The sequence below is a fragment of the Strix uralensis genome, chromosome 12 (genome assembly GCF_047716275.1).
Source record: "Strix uralensis isolate ZFMK-TIS-50842 chromosome 12, bStrUra1, whole genome shotgun sequence".
NCBI classification, from domain to species: Eukaryota; Metazoa; Chordata; class Aves; order Strigiformes; family Strigidae; genus Strix; species Strix uralensis.
The window spans coordinates 3,932,519-3,950,456 of record NC_133983.1 but is presented as its reverse complement, the minus strand read 5'-3'; the positions used below and the strand labels follow the sequence as shown (position 1 = coordinate 3,950,456).

At 57.1% G+C, this 17,938-nt stretch overlaps 3 protein-coding genes across 5 annotated transcripts in view; all 3 read left to right on the top strand.

The window, feature by feature from the left end:
* Nucleotides 1–514: 514 nt before the first annotated feature.
* On the top strand, nucleotides 515–1,876 carry LOC141948675 (metallothionein-1). The gene is made up of 3 exons (XM_074881428.1): nucleotides 515–617; nucleotides 975–1,040; nucleotides 1,616–1,876. Exons 1-3 carry the CDS (start codon nucleotides 587–589, stop codon nucleotides 1,708–1,710), a joined length of 192 nt encoding a protein of 63 aa, XP_074737529.1. The 5' UTR covers nucleotides 515–586; the 3' UTR covers nucleotides 1,711–1,876.
* A 3,415-nt stretch (nucleotides 1,877–5,291) lies between these two features.
* On the top strand, nucleotides 5,292–6,258 carry LOC141948674 (metallothionein-2). The gene is made up of 3 exons (XM_074881427.1): nucleotides 5,292–5,447; nucleotides 5,522–5,587; nucleotides 6,027–6,258. Exons 1-3 carry the CDS (start codon nucleotides 5,417–5,419, stop codon nucleotides 6,119–6,121), a joined length of 192 nt encoding a protein of 63 aa, XP_074737528.1. The 5' UTR covers nucleotides 5,292–5,416; the 3' UTR covers nucleotides 6,122–6,258.
* Nucleotides 6,259–10,638: 4,380 nt separating this feature from the next.
* NUP93 (nucleoporin 93) overlaps nucleotides 10,639–17,938 on the top strand; it is an 86,447-nt gene continuing 79,147 nt past the window's right edge. The window contains exon 1 of one of the 3 annotated variants that reach the window (XM_074881350.1): nucleotides 10,639–12,165. The gene's annotated coding sequence lies outside the window, so the exon portion shown is untranslated. Of the gene's footprint in view, nucleotides 12,166–14,019; nucleotides 14,095–17,938 lie in introns of those variants that run through there. The other 2 variants (XM_074881349.1, XM_074881351.1) reach the window with 2 other exon arrangements.

Below are 17,938 nucleotides of genomic sequence, written 5' to 3'. Positions count from 1 at the left end.
GGGTCTGGGGCAGGGACCGCAACCCTGTCACCCCACTGTGCCAGCTCCCCATCACCCCACTGTGCTGGCTCTGGGAGGAGGGAGCTGAGAGTTCCCAGCAGTGGTGGCAGCCCCAGGATCAATGCACCCTCCCGAGACATCTGCGGTTTTGACAGATTGATTTTGGCAAAGGGCTGGGCTGTGGGGCCCTCCCTGGGTGTACCCTCTCAGCCCCCAGCCCCTGGGAGCGGAGCAGCGCTCCCAATGCAGGTGCCATCTGTGTGATGAGAGCTGCTCGTTCTCTGCACACCCGCCCCCCACCATCTCAGCAGAGACCGGTGGTCACCCAGACAGCCCTCCCTGCTGTCACCAGCACCCCGGGGAGGGGGGGACATGGGAGCCCCAAGTCCTGCCTGGCTGCCCGGGGAGTGAATCAGCAGCGCCCGGGGCAGGTGCCGGGCTGAGCCGTGCGCAGGCTGCGAGGGGCGGAGGTTTTGCACTCGCTCTCGCCTGGCCAGGGATAAATAGGAGGCAGCTGCGAGTCCTGCCAAAGCCGCTCTTCCCATCGCCCAGTGCACCCGAGAGCCGGCACCCAGCCCAGGCAGACATGGACTCCCAGGACTGCCCTTGTGCCACGGGTAAGCCAGCGCTTCCCTCCGCCTCGGCTCCGGGCGGCTGCGGGAGCCAGAGCACCCCGGCGGGACCACCGACGCTCCTGCTCGCCGGCCTCCTCCTCCGCCATCCCCGATGCTGTCGCTGAAATCCTCTCCCAGCGCTGCGGTGTCACACCTGGAGCATCTCACCGGGAGGAGGCTGGGAACGCCGTGACCTCCCCACCGAGCGAGGCCGAAGCATCAGCCGCGGCCGATGCTGCGGGAGAGCGGGAGATCGGAGGGGCGGCAATTGGAGGCCTCGCCCCGGAGCACCCCCGGGGGTGTGGGGACCCCCTCTCACCACCTCCTCTCAACCTTTTTCTCCTTTTCTCTGTGTTCTAGGTGGCACCTGCACCTGCGGGGACAACTGCAAATGCAAAAACTGCAAATGCACATCGTGCAAAAAAGGTAAAGGGGGTCCCATGGGGTGGGACAGAAACATTCGTGGGGGTTTTCAGTGTGCATCCCTGGACATGCTGAATCAAATCAAGCTCAGCGTTGTCAGAGTTGAGTTCATTCCTCCTGTATTTTTTTTGCTCCCAAAGGAGCACAGGGTGAATTCCACCCCTCCCCTGCTGCCAGGCAATACAAGCCCCCTGGTATAACCCAAAACTCAGTGTACCCCCCCGCTGGCGCCTCAGACTCGGTGCAAGGGGATGCCCCGGGAGGAAACTGGCACTGGGATTTCTTCCGGCTGCTTCCCGATGCCATCAGCCCTGGGTTGACCCGTGTGTAAGAGGGTTTGCACAGAGAGGGGCTGGGGGGGGCCCGGTGAGCCCCTGGGGGTCCCACACCCTCCTGCTGCCTCCCCAGTGCCACCTCTGGATGCAAAAACACCCAGGGAGACACCACCAGGGATGGGGATGTTGCTAAAAGGCATCGATGGGAAGTCTCCAAACCAGCCATCCCCGATGCGACGCCCCCGAACCCCACCTTGAGATGCCCTTGGGAATGTCCTCAACTTATTTTTCTCCCCTGCACAGGCTGCTGCTCCTGCTGCCCGGCGGGATGTGCCAAGTGCGCACAGGGCTGCGTCTGCAAGGGGCCCCCCTCCGCCAAGTGCAGCTGCTGCAAATAGGGACCCCGGGCAGCACATCTGGGGGTGCTGCACATCTGGGGGACCAAAGAAGAATAACCTTATTGTGTATGTTGGGTTTTTTATATGTGTGTTCAGATATCTTTAGTGTTTGTCACTTGTGTAATAAGCTACCTAAATAAAGTGATGTGTATATAAAGGTCTATAAGGCACCTGGCACTTCTGTTGGACGGGGCGGTTGCCTTGGGGAGTGGGAGGGCAACGTGTTTGGGAGGTCATGGCAAAGAGCCTGCGTCTTATTTTTGCTCCTGTCTTCCAATCTTGGCTCTGCCCTCTCTACCAGCAGCTCTGACTCATTTTAACACTTTCCCTGCACAACAAGGTAATTTATAAGGGTTTTTTTTTTTCCTCCGCCCTGTTGTTACCCAAGGGCAAATCCCATGCTCTCTCCTCCACCAGAAATCCTCGGGGCTAATCAGCAGCTCGTTATTACAAGCCTTCACTGACAGCATAATAATCACTGCAGCCCTGCCCATTTCCAGGGGTAACATTTCCACTGCAGCTGGGGTGAAGGTGAACTGGTTTAGTTTTCCTCCTGGCAGTTTAATTGAACTGACTGGAAGAACCACCCTGCTCCTTCCCCCACCACCTCTGCCAGCCTGGCAAGGTGCTTTTGGGGGGAGCCCCAAGTGACCTGGATGCCCACAATGGATTGTGATGCCCATGCCAAGGTGCAGTGCCCACAGTGGGGTGCGATGGCCACGATGGGGAGCAATGTCTGCAATAGAGTGTGATGCTCATGATGGGGTGCGATGTTCATGCCAGGGTGCAATGTCCACAATGGGATGGGATGCCTGTGATGTGTTGTGATGCCCATGCTTGGGTGCAATGCCTGCAATGGGATGGGATGCCCATGCCAGGATAAAATGCCCACAATGGGCTAGGATGCCTGCAATAGGTTGTAATGCCTGTGCCAGGGTGCGATGCCTGCGATGGGCTGGGATGTCCGTGATGGGGTGTGATGCTCACCCTGCTCAAGTACAGCCATGTCCCTGCCAGGATGCTGCACCCCAGGTGCCACGTGGCACCGTGCTGCTTTCCATGACACACAAGGGGTCCTGCCTGTCCCCACGCTCCCCAAAACAGCCTTCATGGCCTCTTTTTTAGCTGCAAAACCTTTCCTGACCCATCCAGCCACCGTTGCTAGGACTCAGCCAGGGTTTTGGCACAGCCAAGGGCAGCCCTGCCCACTGGCTGCTCATGATGCCAATCCCCAGGGAATACCCCTTTGCTCCAGGAGGACTCTTCCCCCAGGGCCTCCCCTGAGATGTCACCATGACCCCACACTTCATGGGCGTGAAGCACACCCCTACGCCAGCTGAATGTAGGGCAGGGCAGGCGTGCTGCAGGCAGGGTGCAGCACCAGCTCTGAAGCTTCAAACTCCACTCTGGAAATAGCAGGGTTATCTTTATTCCTCCCTACCCAGAGAGATTTATGTGCCAACCACGTAAAAACATTGCTGGTGAGCCCACAACAAGCGTGAAGGAGAGGTTGCTAATGGGATTTATCCCCAAACATGTGGTTTAACCAGTGGGGCTGAGCGCATCCTTCCAGCCTCGCTGCCCCCGCTGGGTTTGCATCACTCCTATCCCATGGCTCTGCCCTGTGCCCGTCCCTGTGCCCCACAGCAGTGTGATGGAGAGCAGCTATCAGATGCTGTCCCCTGCCTGCATGGGGGAAGTGGGGGGCTCTGAGCCCTGAAACCTGTGCTGGGAGGCTGCAGTTCTTCTGCTTGCTTTACAGCTGCCATAAAATCAGAGTTGGACCCAGCACTCCTCTTACATGGGCACAGCCTCGGGATTAACTACTCCCTGCCAGCCCTGGGAAATCGGAGCAGCAGCAGCGATGCAGGAAACCCCTCAAGGTCCCCTCTCCCTGCTGATGTCTAGCACGTGCCCTGCAACCCAGCATTTTGGCAAGCCCGTGTTTTGGGAGAAAACAGTTCATTCTGCCCTGCCCTGCTGCGAGTGACTTCATTATTCAGTGGAAATGCCCTGATTGGGAAACAGGATATTTTCTGGGCTCTTTTCCCATCCTGGCTCCATACACAGTCCTGTGGGGATGCTGCGCTGCCCATTCCCACTCGCAGTGACGGGGCGCCCATGGCCACGTGCCCCAGGATCCAGCACAGCCCCTCCATGGGTGACGTGTGGGATTTCCAGAAATCTAGGAATTGTCCCGCCTCCCCCGCAGCCTTGCCCTGCACACTCACCCTCCACTTTTGGTACAGCCCTGTGGTGTTGGGGTGCACATCCTCATTTTGGGGGGCTCTCCTTTCTTCAAACAGGGGTGCAGCAGAGCCCATCCCTATCAGAGGGGTGGCTGGGGGGCGGCACTGGCCTGCAACACCGTGCTGGGGGGTGTCTGGGAAGTGATTTCACAACCTGTGTTTATGTGCAATAAGACCACACGTGCACCGTGATTTCGCTTCTCCTTTCCCGCTCAGCCACTGGCGAGCCTTCTGGTTTAGTGTCATATTTACACTCTTAATGCTGCCTGCAAAACACTGCCAGGAAAAAAAACAAACCTCTGTGGTTTTGCAAACAAGCACTAGCTGTTCCCTGGCACAAGTTTCCAGGGCCATGGACCCCCTCCCAGTCCCAGAGCCTGCTGGCCCGAGCTCCACGGGCATGGACCCCATCTGCACTGCCAGCTCCGAGCCCAGGCTTGCCCCGTTTGCAATACCAACACCAAGAGCACGGGGTGCAGGCACGGGGACGGCCTGTCCCTGGCCCAGCCGCTGTTTTCCATGCCGGCTGCCAAGCTGGTCACGGGCATGAGTGGGGCAGTGGAATCCGGTCGGCACATAAACACCGTGGCAAGAGCGGAAAACCCACGGGTCCCGCAGGTACTGGGAAGCTGTGAGTCCCAGTGACCCCCATCCAGCCGTGCCACACTCCTGCCCGGCATCCTGGTGCTGCACCCCCATGTTCACCCCTCCTGGGGGGCCAGGCAAGCACCCCAGCCCAACGGGGGCTGCCCTGGAGCCACCCTGCTCTCTGGCACGATGCTGAGACTGTCCCACCCCCAGGGACAGCCACACACAACCCAAGGCCTCCCCAAGATTGGGGGGCACAGCTGCACCCCAGCGCTGGACACATGGGGCTGCGGGAGCTGTCTCACATGTGCGGGAGTTGGTGGCTGTGCCATGCCAGCGCTGTGACCCCCCCCTTGCCGTCCTCCAGCACCTTGGTCCCCCAGGATGCAGCACCCTGCTGGGGGGGGCGGTGGTGGAAAGGGGTGCGGGTGGGACCCCCTGGCCTCCCCAAAGTGGGCTGGGAGGCGGGGGGGGGGGGGGGGGGGGGGGAGGAGCAGGGCCGTGACCCGGGGTGAGCACGGCACGGCCCCGGTGAGCACGGCACGGCCCCCGGTTGTGCACGGCCCCGCGGTGAGCACGGCCCCCGGGTGAGCACGGCACCGCGGCACCGCCCCGGGGTGAGCACGGCACGGCACGGCACGGCACGGCCCCCGGTTGTGCACGGCCCCACGGGGCGCACGGCCCCAGTGAGCACGGCCCGGCCCGGCCCGCCCCCGGGTGAGCACGGCCCCGCCGTGCGCAGCGCCGAGCACCGCCCCGCGCCTCCACCCCATAAATGCCGGGCGGCCGGCGCTTCTCCGTACTGCTGCGAGCCCAGCCGAGCTAAGTGGAGCCGAGCCAAGTCGAGCCGAGCTAAACCGAGCCGAGCCATGGACCCCCAGGACTGCACGTGTGCTGCCGGTAAGTGTCCGGTGCCGGTGCCGTGCCGGTGCCGTGCCGGTGGATCCGGGCTGACGGTCGCTCTCCCGCCCCAGGTGACTCCTGCTCCTGCGCCGGGTCCTGCAAGTGCAAGAACTGCCGCTGCCGGAGCTGCCGCAAGAGTGAGTGGGGGGGTCAGCGAGGGGTGGCCCAGCCTTGCCCGAGGGGGGCTGCCCGTGCCCGGTTGGACCCTCCTGGGCACCTCCCTGCGCCATAGGGGAGCCCCTCCTTCCCCTGGATCCCCATGGGGACCTCCCGACCCCAGCCCCATAGAGACCCCCCCTTGCCCTGTAGGACTCTCTATGGAGACCCCACCGCTTTCCCATGGGGGTGCCCCTGCCCTGTAGGACCCTCATTGGGGATCCTTCTCTCTTCACCTGGAGACCCCTCCTGCTCCCCTTTAGAGGGGGTGCCCCTGCCCCGCAGAGATCCCAGCCACTACACCTCTGGGATCACGGCCCTTGCCCATGTGGGGGGTCCCCACTCTCCATCGGGTGCCCCTGCCCCATGGGACCCTCATCTTTTCCAACTCACCCCCTAACTCTTGTGTGTCCCCCCCAGGCTGCTGCTCCTGCTGCCCTGCGACCTGCAGCAACTGTGCCAAGGGCTGCGTGTGCAAGGAGCCGGCCAGCAGCAAGTGCAGCTGCTGCCACTGAGCCGCCCGCCTCTGCCTGTAAATAGCCAGCACGCTTCGGGGACGGGGGGGTGGGGGGCACAAAAATGCCTATTTTTTATGTTTTCTATTTTCTGTACCAGTGGTGAAACTGGATGGAAATAAAGGAGTTTGGCTGGAGGTATGAGTAATGCTGTTGGACTGGGCTGCAGGCTGAGCCCTGTTGCCGCTTGTGACTCCTGGGGGCGGGGGGGGCTGCTTGCAAACACCCTCATGGTCTTCCCTGAGTGGGCTTTACACCTCCCTGGGGGAGAAATGCAGCATCCCAAGGTGGGGAACAGACCTCATCCTGCATGTGGGATGGCTTTGGGCATCTTTCAGCTGCTGGTCCCCCCCTGTGAGGACAGGGGTGACATACCCAGGGATGTGGGGCAGGGCGGGGGGGGGGGGGTCCAGCCCCCCTCCCTGCCTTTCTCTGGCTTCATGGCAGGTGTGTCTGCACCACCCTGGGGCTCCCATGCCCCAGGGGCTTCCTCTGGGTGAAAGCTTGTGGGAACAAGCGTGGTGGGTGGGAGGCTGGTGTGGGCTGGCAGCTTGCCTGCCCTGAGCTGCTGATGGAAGGCACCTGGCCGAACCCCGGGGGGGACGTGGCTGTCTCATGGGCAGGGACAAACTCCCCCCAAGAACTTGTGCTTTGCAAACCCCAATCGACTGGCAGAGCAGCGCCATCCCCAAAGAGACACTTTCCCTGTAGCTTCTTCATGCTAAATAACTTCCAGCTAAGGTGCCTGGCTCTTTCTGCCCCAGGCATGACCTCCAAGTGCATTTTTCCAGCCTGTTTTTGGGGAGCACCTTGCTTGGAGCTGTGATGACCTCCGGGCCCAGGAGGGCAGACAACCATAAGTCCTGTGTGGGTGAAATGCAGCACTTTGCTGCCCTGATAGTGGGTGGGCACTGGGAGCGTGGCGGGGGGGCGGGGAAGGTGCGTGGGCTGTGTTTTGCTTCCGAAAGTCTCTGCCAAGTGAGAAAGTCAGTTTTTATGCACAGGAGCCCCTGCCTGCCTGTACATGTCCCCTGGGTGTGCCCCGCCACGGAGGCAGGTTCCCAGCCCTGCTGCCAGGGCTCACACCCCACTGCCATCACCCCTTCCCTGCCTCTCTGGGCAGGGGAACAGCTCAGCCTGGCGGGGATGTCCCCTCCAGCCCTTGGTGGCCAGGCACCAGGGATAGGACAAATTCAAACAGCAACATGCTGGGGCAACCCTTGGGTACCCACACAGTCCTTTCTGCCAGGCTGGGTGGCAGAAGGTGGGGTGTCTGCAAGGGAGGAGTATGGCAGCACCAGTGCCCAGCACCCAGGGACGTCCCAGGTGCTCAGGGGAGCTGCCCACCTCTTCCCCAAAGGTTTGCCGGGCTTCGGCACAGGGCTTTGCAGTGGGTGCCCAGCCTGCTCAGCACCCAGCCTCACCAGTGAGAAAAGCAACACCCAGCTCAGCACCCATTTGCCTTTTAAATGCGTTGCCTTACTGCATTAGTGTGTGCCTTTTGCCTAAGCAGCCTCCCAGCACTGCCTGTTGCAACAGGGGCTTAGCGCTGGAGACGGGATTTAAGGGCTTGCCTTGCCCTAAATGCATTTAAAAACCAATAAATCTCATGGGAAGATGCTTTGCTGGAAAACAAGACTGCCAGGGGGCTGACACAGCCCTGATGCTGGAGCCCAGTGCAGCAGGGCTGCCACCCCAGCCAGTGCAGCGGAGGGGCTGCGGGCTGAGCCCCTCCAGGGCCGGGTGCCTGCATCCTGCACCAGAAACAAAGCCGGGGTGCAGGTGGGGTTTCCCCTCTCCGGAAGCACCCCAGGCATCAACCGCTCCCCGTCCCCAGCGGCGTGCCAGCGTGGTACATGGGCATGCGCCTCCGCACCCTGCCACTGCCAGCCTCCCCTGCCTGCTCGGAGCTCTGCCTACGCGCCCGTTTGGCAGCAGCAGCTGCCTGAGAGCTGTGGACCCCCCAGCCTCAATGCCCTTTCCAGCCTCCCCAGGTGGGATCTGGGCTGGGGAAAGCCACAAGACCAGCAGGATGGGTGCAGGCACCCATGGGAGTCGCTGGCCTGGGATGTGCCTGGTGCCCAGCTCTGCCCATAGCTGCTCTCAGAGGTGGCCAGGAGCTTTCTGGTCGTGTCAGGAATAGTTTCTACGGAAAAAAAATACTTTTTGATGAAGAGGGACCTGCCCTCGGCCTGCACACAGCTGTGTATAGTGGGAGGGTGATGGGAAAAAAGGCTTGGTGCAAGTGGCTGGTGTGCTTTATCCAGCCCTTGAAGAAGAGCACAGCTCGGCTTGTGGAGGCGGCTGCACGTCTCCCCGGGCACCCACGGAGAGGTGTCCTGGGTGCACACCCAGCTGGGCAGCCCTGCAGCAGGGCGCAGCACCCCAGGGACTGTGCTCAGCACCGCTTCCGGCTCTGCACGAGCCCTGCGAGGCTGATCTGTCCCCAGGGTGGTGCTGGCACAGGGCCTGCGCAGAGGGGACACACACCGTGTGCAGAGGGGAGACACCCGCTGTGCAGGCAGGATGTGTGCCCTGCGCACCCTGCGCACCCTGTGCAGAGGAGGGTGCCCTGTGTGCAGAGGGGTGCAGCACCCTGCGCACACGTGACAGGCGCCCTGTGCTGAGGGGACAAATGCCGTGTGCAGAGTGTAAATACACCTGTGCTGAGGGGACAGACACCCTGTGCTGAGGGGACACATACATCCTGTCCTGAGGGGACACACACCATGTGCTGAGGGGACACACACCCTGTGCCAAAGGGACACACACATACACCCCATGCTGAGGGGACAGACACCCTGTGCTGAGGGGACACATACATCCTGTGCTGAGGGGACAAGCGCCGTGTGCAGAGGGGAACTACCCCCTTGCCGAGGGGACACACATACACCCCGTGCTGAGGGGACAGACACCCTGTGCTGAAAGGACCCACATACACCCCGTGCCGAGGGGACACACATAGACCCCGTCCTGAGGGGACAGACACCCTGTGCTGAGGGGACACATACACCCTGTCCTGAGGGGACAAGCGCCGTGTTCAGAGGGTAACTACCCCCGTGCAGAGGGGACACACATACACCCCCATGCTGAGGGGACAGACACCCTGTGCCGAGGGGACACACAAACACCGTGTGCCGCGGGGACACGGGCCGTGCGCAGAGGGTCACTAGCCTGTGCAGAGGGGCCGGCACCGTGTGCAGAGGGGCCGCGCGCCGTGTGCAGCGGGGCCGGGCAGCCCGCCCGCAGGGGACGCAGCCCCTCTGCACCCGGCGCCGCGCGGAAACGGGCACGGGGGCCGGGGGGGGGGGGAGACGCGGCCCGGCGGCGGGGGTGGGCACCCCGAGGGGACGGGCACCCCCGGCACCCCGAGGGGACGGCGCCCCGCCGCCCGCAGGACCCGGCTCCCCCCGGGGCGGGCAGGCGCCGGCCCGGTGCGGCCGAGCGCTTCCATAAGGATTTGCTGCCACCTGCCTGCCCGGGCCTGGCGCCGCCCCGCAGCCCCGGCGCCCTGCCAGCCCCGCTGTCCCTGCCCGTCCCTGTCACCTGCCCTGCAGGGCGGCTGCTCCCCCCATCCCGCCCCGGGGGGCACCAGCACTTGTCTCCGGGCAGCTCAGGACCCTCCTCCTCCCGCTGGAGAGCTGCGCAGGAGCCTGGGCAGGCTCAGGGAGAGCTGGGACGGCAAGCCACCCTGCCAGGGCACCCACCCCACCGGGACATCCGTTGTACCAAGACACCCATCCCACCAGGACATTCATTCCACCAGGACATTCATTCCACCAGGACACCCATCCCACCAAGACACCCATCCCACCAGGACATTCATCACACAAGGACACCCATCCCACCAGGACACCCATCCCATCAGGACACCCATCCCACCAGGACACCCATTCCACCAGGACATTCATTCCACCAGGACACCCATCCCACCAGGACACCCATTCCACCAGGACACCCATCCCACCAGGACATTCATCACACAAGGACACCCATCCCACCAGGACACCCATCCCATCAGGACACCCATTCCACCAGGACATTCATTCCACCAGGACACCCATCCCACCAGGACACCCATTCCACCAGGACATTCATTCCACCAGGACACCCATCCCACCAAGACACCCATCCCACCAGGACACCCATTCCACCAGGACATTCATTCCACCAGGACACCCATCCCACCAAGACACCCATCCCACCAGGACACCCATCCCACCAGGACATTCATTCCACCAGGACACCCATCCCACCAGGACACCCATCCCATCAGGACACCCATTCCACCAGGACACCCATCCCACCAAGACACCCATCCCACCAGGACACCCATCCCACCAGGACATTCATCACACAAGGACACCCATCCCACCAGGACACCCATCCCACCAGGACACCCATTCCACCAGGACATTCATTCCACCAGGACACCCATCCCACCAGGACACCCATTCCACCAGGACATTCATTCCACCAGGACACCCATCCCACCAAGACACCCATCCCACCAGGACACCCATTCCACCAGGACATTCATTCCACCAGGACACCCATCCCACCAAGACACCCATCCCACCAGGACACCCATCCCACCAGGACATTCATTCCACCAGGACACCCATCCCACCAGGACACCCATCCCATCAGGACACCCATTCCACCAGGACACCCATCCTAGCAAGACACCCATCCCACCAGAACATTCATCCCACCAGGACACCCATCCTACCATGGCATCCATCCCATCAGGACACCAATTGCACCAGGGCATCCATCCGATCAGGACGCCCATCCTGCCAGGTTATCCATCCCACCAGGACACCCAACCCATCAGAACACCTGTCAGGGACCAGCGCACCCCTCAAAGTGGCTGCCCCAAACACACCAGTGCCACAAACGCTCTCCCCCTGCTTGTTTTTGGGATGAAGGTCCACAGAGGGTGTAGCTGGGCACTCTGGGGCAAGCCCAAATGCAGCAGACCCCAGCGCACTGATCAGCCTGTGGCACATGGAAAATACACTTTGTAAGTGCCAGGTCTCGGCGGATAGTGCTACATACACCAGAAAGAGTTAAAACTACAGATTTTCAAAGAACACAGACTCCAGGGAGCCAAGCAGGAACCCAGCATTGGAAAAAATTGATATTTTGGTGATAGTAGCCAACCACTGGAACAGCCAGTGAGTGTCACGGTGCAGGAGACCAACCTAATTGCTTCAGAGGGGGAAAACTTGGGGTTTGCACATTTTTTTTTTCTTCGCTGGGGAAGGCAGCTGAGCTGGAATGGCTGCGAGTCACTTTTGTGTCCTCGGAGACCTGAAGCAGGGCTGGTAGATTTGGGGCAGTCCCTGCAGGGCTGTAATTTATGGCAGAAGTGCTTATGGGGCTCCCTGCACTCTGATGGGGTCCTAAATCTCTGCCATAAGTTAGAGATGCTCCTGCCCTGGGGCCTGGGGCACAGGCAGACCTGGGCATTGAGGCAGGCAGCTCCCCAGCTAGCTACATTTCAGAGCCACCTTGGGTGGGTTTATATGCCCTAAGTGATGCTTGCGACTGGGAAAAAATTAAGTGGCAGGAAATGATTTATGACAGCTTGAAAAAACTTGTATTTAGTGAGGCAAAGAAAAGAAACACCCAGGAGCCTCTGGAGGAAAGCCAAGTTTTGATGCTTGTCATCCTGTGTGCAAGGAGACACCCTTGGCAAAATCTGGATTTTGGTGTTGGGGCAGGCTGGGATGTAATTTGCCCGAGTGCATCTCGGTGAGGGCAGATTTCTGTGCGAGGCATCAGCGTGTCAGCCCTGCACAGCCTCTGAATCAACAGCTAGGCTTTGATGAGAAACAGGCCTTGGGAGAAAGATAAGAAACTGCCGAGTTGTGCCAAGGTGGCAGGGAAAAACAACGGCCAGCTGCAACACTGAATTGTGGAAAAGTACAGAAGTACAGACCTACGAGAAGTTACCGCCGCGTGAACAGCGCGTGAACGAGAAGTGGATTGGTCTGCACAGCGCGTGTTAGAGTGGTTTTATGCTGATAGGAGAAAAGGTTGATAACTGTCTAATTGCTGATTTGCTAATTATGAAGTAGGAGATTTGGCGAGAGCATAAGTATGTACTATTGGAAAAATAATGGCTGTGCTTGTTATAACTCTCATAGAGTTGTGCAGGTCCGATATCCTCCTGCAACAGATTTCTGTGGAGCTGCTTCATGGGCCAGTGGGCATGACCCCCTGGCACTTAGCAATTAGGGGGTGCCAGCGCTGCCCCCGGGCTCAGAGATGCCTTAGGTATGGGAACTGCTTTTTACATGGGAAATTTTGTAAAATAGAGGCTGTATGAATGGGGAAATCCATTTGGCTTTGAAGGGCTGTAGGAGATCTTGGTGCTGCATCCACTTCCCTTGCTGAGTATCACAAAAGAGGATCTGAGGGGGTCATGCAGCTGGACCGTGGTGCTAAGGATTTCCACAGCTGGAGTAACTCTTCACTGGGGAGAAAGGCAGTGGGATATGGAGAGACCTGGGCAAAGGGGAGCAGGGCCGTGCTTCTTGCTGCTGCTTGTTAAAACAAGCCTTAAGGAAGACTCACAGTTATAAGGGAGGGATTTTGAAGGTTTGATAGGTGACATTTCGGAGCAGTGACGATGTCCATCCATCACCTCTTACACAAGCAGGCTGCTGGATGTGCACTATCAGGGTGCATGAAATTCCCATTCCCAGATCTTACCCTACAAATCCCGGGTCATTGGCAATATCGTCTCTAAGGCTTGTGCTAATGTCTTGCCCTCCTGCTATTATGGACATGTGCCCATGACGGGACCAAATGCAGCGTATCCCTATACACCTTCAGGAGACCATTCCACTGGTGATGGAGAGAGTACTGGCTGGCTGTGGGTTTGTTTGCTGATAGATTTGGCCATTGGAGGGAAAAGCAAGATGAATTTAGCATGGCCAGCAGGGACAGGGAAGGGATCTTACCCCTATACTCGGCACTGGTGAGGCCACACCTCGATTACTGGGTTCAGTTTTGGGCCCCTCACTCCAAAAAGGCCATTGAATGACTCGAGCGTGTCCAGAGAAGGGCAACGGAGCTGGTGCAGGGTCTGGAGCACAGGTCTGATGGGGAGCGGCTGAGGGAACTGGGGGGGTTTAGTCTGGAGAAGAGGAGGCTGAGAGGAGACCTCATGGCCCTCTACAACTCCCTGAAAGGAGGGTGCAGAGAGGGGCATGAGTTTCTTGAGCCAAGGAACAAGCACCAGGACAAGAGGGAATGGCCTCAAGCTGTGCCAGGGCAGGGTCAGACTGGCTCTTAGGAAGGATTTCTTTGCAGAAGGGGTTGTTGGGCGTTGGAATGGGCTGCCCAGGGCAGGGGGGGAGTCCCCATCCCTGGAGGGTTGACCCAGTGCTGAGGGATCTGGTGGAGTTGAGAACAGTCAGTGTGAGGTTCATGGTTGGACTAGATAATCTTCAAGGTCTTTTCCAACCTAGATGATTCTGTGATTCTGATTTGTTGCCGTCACTTTACCTCCCACGGAATCAGCTCTCTGATGGGGTTTGTCATCATGAGTTAGTGGTGACTGTGAAGGAAGAGGGAGGACAGAGGAAAAACTCCATGCACTTTATTTCTTTCTGCATTTCTCTGGTATTTTTTTGGGTGATTTCGCCGCGGTGCGGCGTGCGCAGCGCCGAGCACACGGAGAGGGGAGGCGGGTGGCAGCCTCGAACCCTCGATCTCCGGAAACAGCCCGCCCCCCTCCCCCTCTGTCCGTGTCCTCCTGCGGGCGCCTCAATAAAGTTGTTGTCGAGAGGGGGCGGGAGCCGGCGCGTGGGGAAGAGCGGCAGATGGGCCAATAGAAGCGCGCGGCGCCGGGAAGCGCGGCGGATCGGCCAATGGGAGCGCGGGAAAGGGCGTGAGGGCGGCCAATAGGGGCGCGCGGCGCGGGGACGGCAGGCGCGGCGGCTGGAGTGGGGTGGTAGGTAGGTGAGGGCGCTTTGCGGGCGTGTCATGGCTTCTCCTCCTGCTGCCTCCTCTTCCTCCTTCGGTGGGTGGTGCGGGCTTCTGGCCTCCTCCCCAACGGGTGCTGAGCCCTCGGCAGCTTCCCCTCGCCCCGGGCTCCCTCTTTGGCTGCCGGGCGGGCCCTGTGGTGGGGCACTCCGGCGGGGCCTTCCCTGAGGAGAGCACCCTCAGGGAGGCGGCTGCCTGAGGCAGGGTGCGACCAGCCCCGGGCCGCGGCACGGCCCCTGGCGCTCCCTGATGAGCTCCTCAGCCGCAGTGCGGGCGGCTGCGGAGGGAGGCTGGTGGGGTGCACTTGCAGGCCTCCCCGTGTGCCTCTCTGGGGCTCCTCGGGCGTTTCTGTGTATCTCTGCCCGAAAAATAACCCGCATTAAAGCAGCGGGGCTGGCCTTGTAAGTGTGAGGGGTAGTCTCTTCATCCGAGCTAGTTTGTGCTGGTCAGCAGCACAAAGCCCAGCTGCAGAAGGGGACCTTAGCGTTTAACCACGGTGCCATGTTGGTGCTTTAGGAAGCAAAAGCTCGTTGTCTGACTGGGGAGGTGTCAGGAGAGTAGATGTGTGTATGTGCGTGATTTGGCGTCTCTGTTTCAAGTTCTGCACGTGGGGGCCATTCCTTGCCATGGTGGGGTTACTGGTTGGTTCCTGGCTGTGGGAAGAGCTCCTGCTGCCGGGTATCTGATGGTGGGAGTGTGGGAAAAGCACAGTGTTCTCTACACTGTCCCTGGCTCAACTCTGTTTCACAGCAGGTTTTGGTAGGCTCATGTGACCTCACAGTTGCCAAGCATTGCTTTCAGATATGTCTGGCAGGATATAGAAGACTTTCAAATGTTGAAGGTAAACCATGTATGATACTCAGGACTCTTGTGTTTTTCAGATCAGTAGGTTTGAGGCAGGACAGGATAACTGTCTTTACATGCTTAACGTGGACCCTTTGGACTGTCCTTGAATGAGAATGATGACTAGCCCTTTCCCTCTGCCTCAGCTCCCAAATCCTCTCTGCCAACAGCAGTGCTAACTTGTCATGCAAAAAGGGGTGAAAGTGACTGTAAGGATTTCTTACAGAGCATCTTGGATGCAAAAACTCTATTTCTGAACATGAAGAATGCTATTTGCTAGTGCCTCCTAGACAAGATTCGCTCCATGTTGCGGTTTTGATTTTCTAGAATCATCATGAAATGTACAGAGTAAGTTACTCTTGGTCCCAACTGCAGGCAACAGCCAAACTTCTGTGACGTGATGTTGAACTGTCTTTGTGTTAAAATTTGAGCTGTGGATGTACTGGGTATTGGTATTTAATTAGCAATTACTGTGGTGTGCTGGGTGCCATCAGTGTCCCAACATTATTCTCAACCAGAATATATTAACAGCGAGTGGAAGGGGTTGAACTGAAGTCCAAGTGCAAACAAGGGCTGCTTCCCTCCTCCTTCAATTTGGTCATGTTGTCTTAAGAGACAGTAGTTAGGTCATGGAGAACTAAGGTGAGGGTGACAAAGAAAAGCTGGTTCCTGCGTGCTATACTGCTGTTTGCTTATGTCTCTAAAAGGTTTCTTACTCCTTGGGAAAACCTCTAGGGGCTTACAAATAGGAAAAGCTTAAAAATTGCTTGGAGAATATGTGTGATTGTCATCTAAATCCATAATGTTCCTGTAGTGATAGTATCACAGGAAATTCAGTGCGGGGGGGAGGATCTGGGTTTTCATGTAAGGAATTTCAAATACCAAACTAAACGCTCTATTTAATGAGGGTCAGTTTGCCACCCTGTGAAAGTTACTGCCCTGCTGAGTCGGGTGAGATTCAGGTGCTTAAAATAAGTACTAAGTGTTTGGAAAAGAGGGAGGGTGGTAAGACAGCAAAAATGCCAGCTGAGTCAGTTATTCAGGACAGTGGGGACTTGAGACCACTGTGAGGATCTTCAAAGTCAGATGGCAGATAAAAGGCAGTATTGACAAATGCATGATGGTGTATATTGGAAAAAATAGTTTTAAATGCCTACTGTTTGGTTCCAGGCTAGATAACGAACAGGATAGAGTGGTGTGCCCTTGTTTGTCCTTTCTCGCAGTGCAAGAGCAAATAACTGAATGTTGTTGCCTTTAAAACTTTGAAAAAGCGTTTTTGTTCAACATATGTACTGCAAGAGCTCTTTGAGATCATGAAAAGATTGGACTACTCCATGTCTACCTACGGATGAGAGGAAGAACAAAACATACAGAACTGAATGTCATTATGGGAAGCAGGGGAGGATTAATTGGTGGGTGGTAGAAGGAACAATAAGTTTGGAAGATTGTTGTATGGCCTATTCAGGATTTTCCTGCATCAGCCTTTTGTTGCTGGGGGAACGGGCTGTTGTACCAGATGGAGTACCAAGTATAGCTTGGAGCTTTTAGGTACTTCTTTTTAAGCTGGCCATAGCCTGATTTTATGTTTTGAGTGTAGCTAGGGTATGGAAGTTTCCCCTTTGCTAGGTTTGATTAAGCATTTATTTTTGTGCTTTTCAGCAGATCACCCTCTAGCATGTAAATGTGCAGCGGCTATTTGGGTTGTACTTGGTCACTTCCACTTGTGGAACATGGAAAATAAGGCAGGAAGAGTCTACAAGAGTTGACCCCCAATGATGTGTGTCTGCTCTTGGTGAGGGGTCAGTAGGCCTACACCATTTCTTCTTTATGCCTGTCCTACTCGTAAAAAACTCCAGTGACAGAGTGTCTGCATTCTTAGGAGGCAACTTATTTCAGTGTCTGACTAATATCCTATAAATGTCATTGTGCTTTCCGTTAAAAACAAACAAACGTTTGGCCACCTGCTCTTTGATTTCTATCTCTGTGTTTCTTAATCAGTTCCCCTGTCTGTAACATGGGGATTATGTTGCTGACTTCCTCTCTGAAATGTCTGGATGTCTGCTTATGCAAAGTGCTGTGCAAGAGCTAGGTATTATTGCTGCTGTTCATACAAAATTCCCCAGGCCTGCAGAAAGGGCCTTTTACTTATTCATGTTTAGCTTCGTAGACAGAAGCTGCTACACTATCTGTAGCAGCCTGGGCTTGGAAAAAGCATTTTTGCCTCAGAGGTTGGCTGCAGGAAGTAAAGAATTGGCCACTTTCTCTTACTAGTGTGCTCTTGTGTCTTCCTTCCAAAAGAAGCTTGTCAGACTTGGTTTCTTGAGCACTCTGGGGTGGGAGCCTCTGTGAGAGGATGACACTGGATTTTTTCCTCTCTTCATTGCCTATTTTGAGGAATCTCTTTGTAACTTGTGGAACTGTATTGGTCCATCCGCTATTCTGAATGTAGTGAGTGAGCCTTTCCTTCTCCCATGTGCAGTCTTCCTCCTTTCTATTTTTTCAAAGCACTGGAAAAATCTGAGAAATAGACTAAAAAATTAAAAGTTAGTTAATTAGATGACACAAAGCCTCTCAGTATGTGAAATACAAGAGACGTGCAGGCATTGGAGTATTTCAGCTTTGCATCTCTCTGAAGCTAGTACAGTAAAATGTTCATCGTGGCCATATTTGGAGTATAATAACTACAACGTTCTTCATTAGATAGCATTGTACTGCTCTTGAGGAGTTTTTAGAGTTTCTTAGGTCATCGTTTATAACCTGAATAGACTTAAGAAACCTGTCATCATCTTTTCTAGTTTCTTTTTGGCTTAAATCCAGTCAACTCGTACAATATATAACGTTTATTTGTGGTTTTAAATGTTGGGGAAACATTAAACTGGTGTTTAATGGAATCGTAGTCTAATGCAGCAGCTCCTATCGATAAATCATCAAAGTTGTTTTACAGAAGAGCCTTTTCAGTCCTGGCTTTTAGCC